Source organism: Xiphophorus hellerii, chromosome 20 (genome assembly GCF_003331165.1).
Source record: "Xiphophorus hellerii strain 12219 chromosome 20, Xiphophorus_hellerii-4.1, whole genome shotgun sequence".
NCBI classification, from domain to species: Eukaryota; Metazoa; Chordata; class Actinopteri; order Cyprinodontiformes; family Poeciliidae; genus Xiphophorus; species Xiphophorus hellerii.
In genome coordinates, this window is record NC_045691.1 from 27837214 (window position 1) to 27849819 (window position 12606).

General features: G+C 54.7%; 1 protein-coding gene across 4 annotated transcripts in view; it reads right to left on the reverse strand.

Annotated features, from left to right (window-relative positions):
* Positions 1-172: 172 nt before the first annotated feature.
* The window catches only part of slc25a26 (solute carrier family 25 member 26), an 86129-nt gene continuing 73695 nt past the window's right edge, over positions 173-12606 (reverse strand). For 3 of the 4 annotated variants that reach the window (XM_032550597.1, XM_032550599.1, XM_032550602.1), the window contains one exon: positions 173-2331. In XM_032550597.1, the coding sequence (XP_032406488.1) occupies positions 2060-2331 (272 nt within the window). In that variant the 3' untranslated portion in view covers positions 173-2059. The remainder of the gene's footprint in view (positions 2332-12606) is intronic. The other variant, XM_032550600.1, reaches the window with a different exon arrangement.

Genomic DNA, 12606 nt, shown 5'->3' on the forward strand with positions numbered 1-12606 from the left:
TCGAGCTGAGTTGGCGTTTGGTCCTCATCTCCTCCCTCCTGTTGCGGTGGTGATGCAGAAGTCATCAGTTCAAATGAAGCGCTCGCTGCGACATGAAACAAAGCTGAACCTCCAGCAGGAATGTCTCCATGGCTCCTCGCAGCTCCAAAGACAGCAGGCATTGGGTTTTTTATTTTTGTACCCTCTCCTAGCCGCGGCCTGTTGGACGTTTCTGCTTTTGACTGCAGGTTGACTTCAGGATGTGCATTCCAGATGGATGATTTGTCATCAGGTGACTGACAGGCTCCAGGCTGTGGCCTCCACCAATCACACACCGACTACTGTTGCTCAGCAGCACAGTGACGGTCTGATTGTCTTTCACGTCCTTTCGGTTTTCTCTACACTGACGCGTGAAAGACAGAAAAAAACTCTGGCGCCAACACCTTAATGTCCCCCTGCATTTAAACGTGACCACGCCCCTTCCTCCGTCTGACGCACAGGACACATTTGTTGCTCTTATTTTGAACCAAGCAATATCAGAGCCTGGAGAAACGGAACGTAAACAAAGCAAGTGCTTATATATAACTTGTAAATAAGAAACTAAATTTTAACATACAGTTGGAACCTAAAGTTTACATAAAGAGGGTTTTTTTTTTTCAGTCTCAAGTTAAATCTCTTGTTTTAGATCGGTCAAAAATGATTTCCATTTACTAAATGATAAACATCAAATAATTTTTTCTTATTCTGACAAAACAAGATACGTTGGTTTCAACCGTATACACGCAAAACCTGGGAAATCTCCCCTTCCGCGTGTCTCGCCCTCCACCGTTGTCACAACAACCTGCTTTTGCGGGGAGCGAGGTAGAAACCAGACGCTCCGCTGTAATAAGAGATCAAACGCAGACATGAAATGTGCACGCAAGTTGCAGCCGATGTCTCAGGAACCTTCGCAGACCGAATCAAAGCCACATGCCTGGCCCGGGCCGCGAGTAGGAAAAATGTCCAGGAATTTTCTTTTGTGACCAGCTTAGAGCCCAGACGCGTTTGTCATCGCAGCAGCGTATTAGGGATCTAAAAATGCCAGATCGATGCAGTAATCTGGCATTGTGGGAAAGTATTTGCCTCCTTAACGGTTTCAGATTGGCAAGCAAAGAAAAACACAGGCGGGCCTATTTGTCTGTGACCGGTCAATCTTTTCGATTAGCAAATCAAAAAAAAAAAAATTACTGAAATAGGCCAGCATGAAGTAGGCTAAAGGACTTTAAAAAAAAAAAAAATGCAAAACATCACGATCTGATCTGCAGAAATGAAAGAACATCGGCAGGGATCTACAAGGATGTGAGCAGCTGCTGCTAGAGCCAGTTTTGGTGGCCGATTCTCCAAGCAAATATTCATTTACTAACCTACGTCATGCACAACAGCAGGTATGAACTGATGCATTGTGGGTTTAACTTACGATCTAGTCAAGCTGCAGTTGATTTCTTGCTAAAAATTTGATGCTAAAATGCTAATACCCCCAAATATGTTTAAAGCAGACTTTCAGAGGACATCCTACATTTTCCACCATCTAAATCCAGCAAAATTAACACATTCAAAAAAAATATAAAAAAAATCTGCGCCCCCTTCCCTTCAGTTCCTTCCATGTTTTCCACCTCACAATACAATAAAGTCATGACAGGTAAAGACCTCGAGCTGTAATGAAGAATCCTGTGGAGCAGCTGAGCCTCCACATCAAACCCCACAGGCCTGTTAATTCAACAAAGTGCTCTATTGTTGGCGGCGTCTCAGGGGGAAAAAAAAAATACGGCTCTCGTAGGTGGGATGAGGTCAGATTTGCTCTAGTTGGAATGTAACAACGGTGACATATCGCCGCGTCTCCCGGGTGGGTCTTTTGCGCAGGTGGCTGAGCTCAACAGAGAGAAGAAAATATGGATAAAACATTAAACAAACGGACATTAAACGTTGCAGGACCGAAGTCTAGAGTGTGACGGGGGGAAAAAAAAAAATCATAAGAAGTATAAAAGACAGCCTTTAATTCCAAAATCCATTCCAAAATGACGGGACAGAATCATAAATGCTGCTAGAGTCTTTTCCACGTTATCCACCAGCAATGCTGGAATGCATCCTGGGTAATGTAGTCAGCTTCGAATCCTCGGGGCACTGAGCTGGTGGCGTACCCCAAGCTGCACGGCGACACCGAGGGTCCACTGTGTGTGTGTGTGTGTGTGTGTGTGCGATAGTGCCGTGAAGCCCCGCTATAGTAAAGCGCGGCGGACCTTTTCGTACGCTCCCAGGAAGATGAAGCCTCCCACGCTGATGAAGGCCATCCTCGGGACGCTGCCTGCAAACAGCCTGCGGGAAACACACGGAAACCACAAGGCGTCACCTTCTCTGGAGAAATGTCAAGAAATGGACAACAGCTGCAGTTTTCGCTCGATTCCTAGAAGAACCTTTTTTGGGGGTTTTGGGCCAAATCAAGATCATGACTGCTCTTAAAGGGCCGGATGGGCCAGAATGCATTGATAAAAAAAAAAAAAAACTGATCACAAACCGTTCAAATATCAATGAATTCTTAAAATTAAATGATGTTACTGAACATCTTTTCAGTCCCTCCAGGATTTCGTGTTTGTGGGACTAATCTGGAAATATTTGCGCTTTATTTAAATGTGACCTTTTATTACTCGCTGTAGAGATCATGGGCTATAATCTGACATCATCTAAGACTGAGGCAGCTGCTTAGCACAATTAAGAATTTTTTTTTTTTCAATTTTTGAGAAAAATCTGCAATAAACTCCCAATTGACGGCACCAAAAAAGTGTGGTGGATTTGTAGACTCTGCGTAAATTTCCACGTGCTCTAACATTTGTTCTATTTTTCTTCATTTGTTTATCTGCTGCCACGATTTTAACTGCATTTACTTTTCCAATCTGTTCGACGCAAACGGAATGTTTTTAAGAGACGCGGCGATCAGAGTAGACCTGGCCAGAAGGATTTTGGTCGATTCCGATTTTTCTTTAAAACAGGAACTGGATGAGCAAAGTTCAAAATGAGATTTCAGGCTCACTCAGTTATCTTTATTAGGAGCGGAGGCGACGTCACACCGCGCGAGTGACATCAGAAGCTTATCGAAACGATAGCACAGAAAACTTGTGACGTGTCAAAGCCAATGAAATATTAGTGTGCAACATTTTTTTGGAGGGCGTTTAATAAGTCTGAGTCAGAGGACATGCTTATGCTTTCATAAAAATCGGCATATAGTCCTGATACCAACTTAAAGATGAGCCAAGTAAAACATGTATATTATATGCAAAAGCAGTTCCACAAAATAACTTCCAGGTTAGCTTTTAGCAGACAGTTTTAGCATCTCATGTTTAGCTTCAACATTTGGCAGAACCGGACTAATTTATGGCGTTCTGGTGTTCAGGTGCTGGGAAACGGTGAGGCATAAAGCTTCAGGGGGGTTTCGTCTTCTTCTTCTTCTTCCTTTTTTTTTTTTTTTTTTAAGGTCTGACTTGGGGGCCCAACGAGTCGCTGTTGACGTTATGGAGGTCAGAGGATGTTACGGGCCATGAGAGAGCGCCCATATCCCAAGAACCGAGCCTCCCACTCTCCTCCTGACGCACACAGCTGCTTTTAGAATTAGGCTTCAATCCCCCCCCCACCTTTGTTCCTCGTTGGAGCTCTCATCTCTCTGCTTTCCCCCCCCTTTCCTCTCACTTTCTCTGTGCTTGACCGACGGCCAGATGACATCCACACATGTCGGTGTGGATGTCCATCCATCCGACGCCCTGCCTTACCCCCAACCCTTCCCCAAGCTGGCTCACTTGTACGGGATTTCTCCTCCGCTTCTCGTTTTTGCTGCGTCATCCACCTCTTCGACACATGCTCGTGTTGTCTCTTGCTTTTTTTTCCCTTTTTTTTTTGCTCTCCCTCCACTTCTCTCCGTTTTTCCCTTGCCGAGCATTTGCCTACCGACACCTTCCGTCTGCCAATACGCCCCCGCGCTCACATGGTCTGGCCCCGGGCCCCGGCCAGATGTTACGTATGACGGCTGCCTTGTGCGTTGAGCTCGGCTCGCAGGCGCAAAGGGGGGAGTGGGGGGGGGGGGGGGGGGGGGGCAAGCGGAAAAAAAAAGAAAAGAAAGAACAAATACTGACAGCCGCACATAAAAAAAAATAAAAAGTCTGTCTGCATTTATCATTTGCGTGGGAGTGTTAGTCGGTCTGTTTTCATTTGACAAAATCACCTCTGAATCACTACAATAACAGACTTCGGTTTTCATCAACTCATAAGGAAGTTCTCAAAGGCAGAAATATGGCGAGATTTGACCTTAGCAATTACTTTTTTTTTTTTTTTTTTTAAAGCTGAACCAGAAATAAAATGTGCAACGTGAACTATTTTAGAATGATGTCAACTCTTTTTTTTCTTTCTTTCAGAGAAACATAACTGATCATATTGGATCAAAAATCACAAAATCTTATCAGAAGCTAACTTACAAGTAACTTTTTTGTAAGTTACTTGTAACTTACAAAAGTTAAGTTACAAGTAACTTAACTTTCTAATATTAATATTGAAAGTTGCTTTCTCATATTAATCTAAAAAGTAGGCTACTACTTCCAGTTAGGGATGGGGGATATGAGGAAAATCTAATATCCTGATTTTTTATTTTTTTTTGCTATATCACGATACATGATATATATCACAATATTCCTAAATGAGCTCCAATGCTATTTTAAACTATACTCCTTGCAGCATGACGTCACCCACGCAAGTTCCAGCCCCCATTTCCCTGCTAGACTTAAATGTAAGCTCATATAAAAAGGGATGAAGTGTTTTGCTATGAACTGTCTACACTAAGACCAGATAACAAAGTGAGAAATAAGTTTTAACTAAGCAAAAAATAGCGAGGGAGAGAGAAGCAGGTCAGTTATGCTTGACTTTGACAAACTTAACGTATACAGTAGATGTGCTGTGGAATAGGGTGTGTTTTGGTTCAGCTCAAAAATAAAAAAGGACGACCTACACACAAACTGACAGAGCATCAGTAAAGCAGGTGTTTAAATAATCTATTCAACCACCACTGTGTAGGGCTTGATGGTGAAAGTTTATTATTTGAAAGACAATTTCTACTCCATGGTTGCGATACAGCCATTTTAACTATCGTAAATAGAAAATATTGCGATACATCGAGTATACTCGATACATCGCCCAGCCCTACTTCCAGTGGTAGATTTTATCACTCACAACGTGGCAAAATGTCTATCAAGTGGTTTTTCTTTTTAATCAATATTAATTATTGATGTAAACAAGCCTCTATATTTTACTGAAAAGTTACTTCTAAATCAGTTTAGCTCTAAAAACTACACGAAAAAGGTTTTGTGTTTCATCAGTGTAGTCAGCACTGCAACTAATAGTTGCCAACAGATTCTCCCACCTGAGCTCTGGGACTCTACAGCTCCTCCACACTTACCAGAGTTCCTTATTATGGCTTCTAAGATAAACAGCTGACTTTGCATTTAAGATGTACAATCCTGTTGCTTTGCAGTTTTGTCCAAAAAAAAAACCCTGCTTTGACTTTCTGGATTGTTCTGCGGCCTTCATGTTTCTGTTTGTTTACTAATTTTCACAGAACGTCTGTATTTATACTTCGGCTGCCGTGTCATTATGCCAAGACATCCCTTTTATCGAGTTAAATTGCGACTATTTTTCCCCCTTTCTTCCGATGTCATTAAGCAGTTTCCACATTTTTTTCAACAAAGTAAAAAAAAAACACAAACAACAAAAAAAAAACAGTAATCCTACGCGCTCACATTAAACTTTGTTGTTCTCAGACGGTTTATTTTAATGACGTTGGCATTCGTTTCACATTTTTGGCCCGTCTCACTTCATCACGTATATAGACCTTCACTAAGTCGTATTTTCTTTTGAAAAGCCTAATATGTTTCTTTGAGTCATCGCCGTGCCATTAGCTCGATCGACTCCTTCTCAATGTCGCGTGGGTGGTCTTCTGAAAATACTTTCATATTTCAGCTGTTTTTGCCTCCCCTTTTTTTTTTTTCTTTTTTAAACTAAATTGGGTTTCAAGTATCCCTCTGTAGCCTCCGCCTTTTCTCCAAATATAACCACATCTGGCTCCGAAAAGACCAAGACGCGGCCAAAGCTCGACACTGTAAAACCTCCCGTGTCACCGGCACCGTTTGTGTACCTCATTTTGGCATTAAAATGATCAGATAATGTGCTAAAAGTTTTTTTTTTAAAAAACTCTTCACACTGCATTTCCATTTTTCAAAACACCTAAACGTGGCTCGCCTTACTGTTGCTCCATGTTTAGCATCTTCTGGGACTACAGTCGCAACCAGAGGGAGAACTAAACACCAATTATGGAACAATATCTAACACTTTTTTTGTTGTTTTCTCAAAGTGAGTCACAGGAATGACTTCTCAAAAGTTTCCACTTAGTCATCTGGATCACTGGAACGCCCAGCAGCAGTGCGAGGAGTGAACTACTTTTAAACGCCGAGCTGTTGTTTTGTCTCAGCTCTCCACCCGAGTTCCATTTCCTGTCTGGGATCGGGCCCACCTGTGTGGACCGCCGGGCGACGTCAGAGCCGAGCCAGGGCTCAAACATTCCCCGCTGAGTATTCCCCCCTCCGACGCATCCCGCCGGCCAATCACCTCTCCCTGAGGAGTCGGGGTTAAAAATAGCTCATAGACGAGTGTGTGTGGGTGTGGGCGTGTGTGTGTGTGTGTGTGTGTGTGTGTGGGAGAACAGTGGTGAGTTCAGAGAAAACGTCTTGGCGCTGGTGTTGTTGAAGAAGCCGTTTTGGTCTGCTTTCATGATTTATTTATTTTTTTAACACTGACCCGTTTCGCAGGTGGAGTATTGTCCCACATTATGATCTCGCCACCGCTGTGCTTCACAGTTGGGATGACGTCTGAAAGTGGGACTACTTTCTGTGTTTTGCATTTTTCTTCAGATTAATCAGACAGCAGGATGCTAGTAGACCCTGCTGTCCACTAACAGCAGGAACTACTGCTGCGGTTTTTCTTTTTCATTACTTTAAGTACGCACTCACAGATCACATGATTCTCATTTTCATTCTGTTATTTTTATGTATTGCTTGTGTTGTGGTTAGCTTTTATGCGGGTTACAAATTTATTCCTTTTAAATTTGTAACTTGATAAAAATGCTTTATATTTATTATTATTTTTCTCTTTTTTGATGGAAGAAGCTTGTTAATTTATATAGCTTGTGATGTGCATTTTCACTTTTTAAATAAATAAACGACAATAACTCCAGAAACAATCAGTTATGCAGCGGCTAACATGCTTCTATGTTTGAATGTTTTTGTTTTTTTTATGAAACACTAAACTTAGCTTTAGCTCAGAGTTCTTTAATTGAGAGAACAGTTTTTAAGCTCATCAATAACTTAAAGTCACAACTACAGCAAGCAATAAGTGCCAAACGCAGGAATTTTACAGCTAGAAGATAATACTTTTCCTTGAACATCAGCGAGAAAAGCATCTCTGGTCACCCAGTAAATAAAACAGAGAGGGACAACAAATGAACAAACACTGACTACTGCATGCTTTTTCTTCCACTTAATCTTCCATCAATGTCCTTTTTTTTTTATTTCCCCCGTTTTTTTGTTTTTTTTAACAGTCTCACAACCCCAAAAGGAAAAACCACCTGGCTCAGTACGAGGTACAAAACAGAAAAAATAAATAAATAAATGTTTTTGGTTTTCAGAACATTCCAGGAAAGTACACCAGGATCCCGACACATCAGTAATGGCTGCTGTTGTGTTGACATAACTTTTTAAAATTTAGTTAGCTGATGCAGAAAATGAAAATATCAGACAAAAGACCCCCACTGATTTTATTATCAACTCAGTTGAGTTTTACCTGCTCTGCAGGAATTTAAAAGCTCCAGCCTTTAAATTTAGATAAAAGCTGCCCGACTAAAAATCTAAAACCTTAATCTGAAAAGAAGCACAAAAAAAGAGGTACAATTAGGGCTCGGCGCCTCCAGGAGCTTCGGTGCATTTGCATACCCTCCCCTTCATTTTGCATAAGCAGTAAATCTGAAAACGCTTTCAGGTCATGCCGGCCATTAGTCTGTAGTCCTGACTTGACTCCTGGTGCAGCGTGGGTATTTTGCAGGTTACTGTTGGAGGCTTAAGGAGGGCGGGAGAGGGGGGAGGTAGGCTGCAGCGCTCCCTGCTAAGCCAGGGTCTCTGGGGTTTAGCGCACACATGGAAGCACTTTAGAGCTTCACTACACTGCAATTGGGCCTATTACCATAATTACAGCTTTAAAGCCCCAGCAATTTGTATCAGGCATGCACCGGTGCAACAAGCAGGCCTTTGGCCCTGGAGAACAACAGCTTCTAACCTTTTACTTCACACACACACACACACACACACACACCCTCCTTTGTTACAGCATTCCATCGGATACGTCCGCCTGCCTTCTAGGGACATACATCAAGAAACAAAGCAGAAAAACGGGAGCTTGGCGTGTTGTGGAGCGTTACACGTGTATTCTCTGCAGTATGGCTAAGACCAAGATGAGTTGGATAAGGTTAAAGAGAAGACAGGAAGGGAAGAAAAACTCCAAACATCTCCAAGTGGAGATGTTGAGGCTACAGCTTACAAAAACAAAAATGTCTTTTTAAAAAAAAAAAACAACAACAACTAGATTTCAGGTAAATGATCCATTGCAACATAAAGAAGCTAAACAGTAGAAAGTCCTGCACAAACTATTCACTCCGCTTCAACATTTCGCTCCTGTTACAACCACAAACCTCCTTACATTTTATATTTGGGGAATTTTAGATGTAGACCAACAAGCATAATAACGATGTTGGATAAAAATGATTTTTTTTTTTTTTTGTTTAATCTGGCAAAAGAATTGTCAGATTGTCAGATGAAAAACATTTTACAACAATTACATTTGTAAGTCTTTTGGTTTTTGTTTCCACCAACTAAAATGTTTGCCCACACAAAAAACGTCCGGAATAGCTCAAACTCAGTACAGATCAGATGAAGAGTGCATGTAAACACCTGACTTACTACGGATTCTTAATTGGATTTAGCTCTGAACTTTGACTAGGCCATTCTAGCACATGCTAGAGACATTCTAGCACATTTGATTGATACTTATAGTTGCTTATGGTATAGCGAATTGACTTTTGAGAGTAGGTGTAGAATATGTAAGATTTTTTTCTTCCATCTACTTCTTTTGATTCAAAACGTTTGTTCATTTTAAAATGTAAATGAATGTAAAAAACAAAAATAAAAATAATAGTTGACTTGTGAAAGCAGGTGGTTGATCTGAATTTTATTTAGGGGCATCAAAGTAAAGATGGCCGACTCCAAATGCGTGCCACACCTTTCAGATTTTATCATGATATGACAAAATGTGGGGGCGGGGGGGGGGGAAACAAATTTCGTATGAATAATTCTGGAAAGTACAGTACATTTGCGTGTGTAAAGAGGGGGGAGCGGTCCCAAACACTGTGAGCATTAAGCTGAGACGCATCCTGACTAACTGATGGTGGCTTGTACACAAGTGGCCCATTATTCACCACAGCTGAGGGTTTGTTTTAGCGCAGGCGGCCCTCTGCGGCCCCATTAGACCTGGCCCCTTTTGTCCGGCGCGTATCATAAACACATCAAAACACTCAAATAAACCCGTCCACTTGGCCCTTCTAACACCTTAATCAATAGAACGATAGAGTGAGTCTGCAGCAAAAAGCTTTTACGCATCTCATTTTTCAGCCGCCGCCGTAAATCCCCCCGCCCGCTGCCCCCGGGGAGGCCACTCTCTTGTGTCGACGCGCTCGATTGTGTGCCAGGGAGGAGGGGGGGGGGGGGGGGGGGGGGGGGGGGGGGGGGGGGGGGGGGGGGGGGGGGGGGGGGGGGGGGGGGGGGGGGGGGGGGGGGGGGGGGGGGGGTGGGGGGGGGGGGGGGGGGGGGGGGGGGGGGGGGGGGGGGGGGGGGGGGGGGGGGGGGGGGGGGGGGGGGGGGGGGGGGGGGGGGGGGGGGGGGGGGGGGGGGGGGGGGGGGGGGGGGGGGGGGGGGGGGGGGGGGGGGGGGGGGGGGGGGGGGGGGGGGGGGGGGGGGGGGGGGGGGGGGGGGGGGGGGGGGGGGGGGGGGGGGGGGGGGGGGGGGGGGGGGGGGGGGGGGGGGGGGGGGGGGGGGGGGGGGGGGGGGGGGGGGGGGGGGGGGGGGGGGGGGGGGGGGGGGGGGGGGGGGGGGGGGGGGGGGGGGGGGGGGGGGGGGGGGGGGGGGGGGGGGGGGGGGGGGGGGGGGGGGGGGGGGGGGGGGGGGGGGGGGGGGGGGGGGGGGGGGGGGGGGGGGGGGGGGGGGGGGGGGGGGGGGGGGGGGGGGGGGGGGGGGGGGGGGGGGGGGGGGGGGGGGGGGGGGGGGGGGTGGGGGGGGGGGGGGGGGGGGGGGGGGGGGGGGGGGGGGGGGGGGGGGGGGGGGGGGGGGGGGGGGGGGGGGGGGGGGGGGGGGGGGGGGGGGGGGGGGGGGGGGGGGGGGGGGGGGGGGGGGGGGGGGGGGGGGGGGGGGGGGGGGGGGGGGGGGGGGGGGGGGGGGGGGGGGGGGGGGGGGGGGGGGGGGGGGGGGGGGGGGGGGGGGGGGGGGGGGGGGGGGGGGGGGGGGGGGGGGGGGGGGGGGGGGGGGGGGGGGGGGGGGGGGGGGGGGGGGGGGGGGGGGGGGGGGGGGGGGGGGGGGGGGGGGGGGGGGGGGGGGGGGGGGGGGGGGGGGGGGGGGGGGGGGGGGGGGGGGGGGGGGGGGGGGGGGGGGGGGGGGGGGGGGGGGGGGGTGGGGGGGGGGGGGGGGGGGGGGGGGGGGGGGGGGGGGGGGGGGGGGGGGGGGGGGGGGGGGGGGGGGGGGGGGGGGGGGGGGGGGGGGGGGGGGGGGGGGGGGGGGGGGGGGGGGGGGGGGGGGGGGGGGGGGGGGGGGGGGGGGGGGGGGGGGGGGGGGGGGGGGGGGGGGGGGGGGGGGGGGGGGGGGGGGGGGGGGGGGGGGGGGGGGGGGGGGGGGGGGGGGGGGGGGGGGGGGGGGGGGGGGGGGGGGGGGGGGGGGGGGGGGGGGGGGGGGGGGGGGGGGGGGGGGGGGGGGGGGGGGGGGGGGGGGGGGGGGGGGGGGGGGGGGGGGGGGGGGGGGGGGGGGGGGGGGGGGGGGGGGGGGGGGGGGGGGGGGGGGGGGGGGGGGGGGGGGGGGGGGGGGGGGGGGGGGGGGGGGGGGGGGGGGGGGGGGGGGGGGGGGGGGGGGGGGGGGGGGGGGGGGGGGGGGGGGGGGGGGGGGGGGGGGGGGGGGGGGGGGGGGGGGGGGGGGGGGGGGGGGGGGGGGGGGGGGGGGGGGGGGGGGGGGGGGGGGGGGGGGGGGGGGGGGGGGGGGGGGGGGGGGGGGGGGGGGGGGGGGGGGGGGGGGGGGGGGGGGGGGGGGGGGGGGGGGGGGGGGGGGGGGGGGGGGGGGGGGGGGGGGGGGGGGGGGGGGGGGGGGGGGGGGGGGGGGGGGGGGGGGGGGGGGGGGGGGGGGGGGGGGGGGGGGGGGGGGGGGGGGGGGGGGGGGGGGGGGGGGGGGGGGGGGGGGGGGGGGGGGGGGGGGGGGGGGGGGGGGGGGGGGGGGGGGGGGGGGGGGGGGGGGGGGGGGGGGGGGGGGGGGGGGGGGGGGGGGGGGGGGGGGGGGGGGGGGGGGGGGGGGGGGGGGGGGGGGGGGGGGGGGGGGGGGGGGGGGGGGGGGGGGGGGGGGGGGGGGGGGGGGGGGGGGGGGGGGGGGGGGGGGGGGGGGGGGGGGGGGGGGGGGGGGGGGGGGGGGGGGGGGGGGGGGGGGGGGGGGGGGGGGGGGGGGGGGGGGGGGGGGGGGGGGGGGGGGGGGGGGGGGGGGGGGGGGGGGGGGGGGGGGGGGGGGGGGGGGGGGGGGGGGGGGGGGGGGGGGGGGGGGGGGGGGGGGGGGGGGGGGGGGGGGGGGGGGGGGGGGGGGGGGGGGGGGGGGGGGGGGGGGGGGGGGGGGGGGGGGGGGGGGGGGGGGGGGGGGGGGGGGGGGGGGGGGGGGGGGGGGGGGGGGGGGGGGGGGGGGGGGGGGGGGGGGGGGGGGGGGGGGGGGGGGGGGGGGGGGGGGGGGGGGGGGGGGGGGGGGGGGGGGGGGGGGGGGGGGGGGGGGGGGGGGGGGGGGGGGGGGGGGGGGGGGGGGGGGGGGGGGGGGGGGGGGGGGGGGGGGGGGGGGGGGGGGGGGGGGGGGGGGGGGGGGGGGGGGGGGGGGGGGGGGGGGGGGGGGGGGGGGGGGGGGGGGGGGGGGGGGGGGGGGGGGGGGGGGGGGGGGGGGGGGGGGGGGGGGGGGGGGGGGGGGGGGGGGGGGGGGGGGGGGGGGGGGGGGGGGGGGGGGGGGGGGGGGGGGGGGGGGGGGGGGGGGGGGGGGGGGGGGGGGGGGGGGGGGGGGGGGGGGGGGGGGGGGGGGGGGGGGGGGGGGGGGGGGGGGGGGGGGGGGGGGGGGGGGGGGGGGGGGGGGGGGGGGGGGGGGGGGGGGGGGGGGGGGGGGGGGGGGGGGGGGGGGGGGGGGGGGGGGGGGGGGGGGGGGGGGGGGGGGGGGGGGGGGGGGGGGGGGGGGGGGGGGG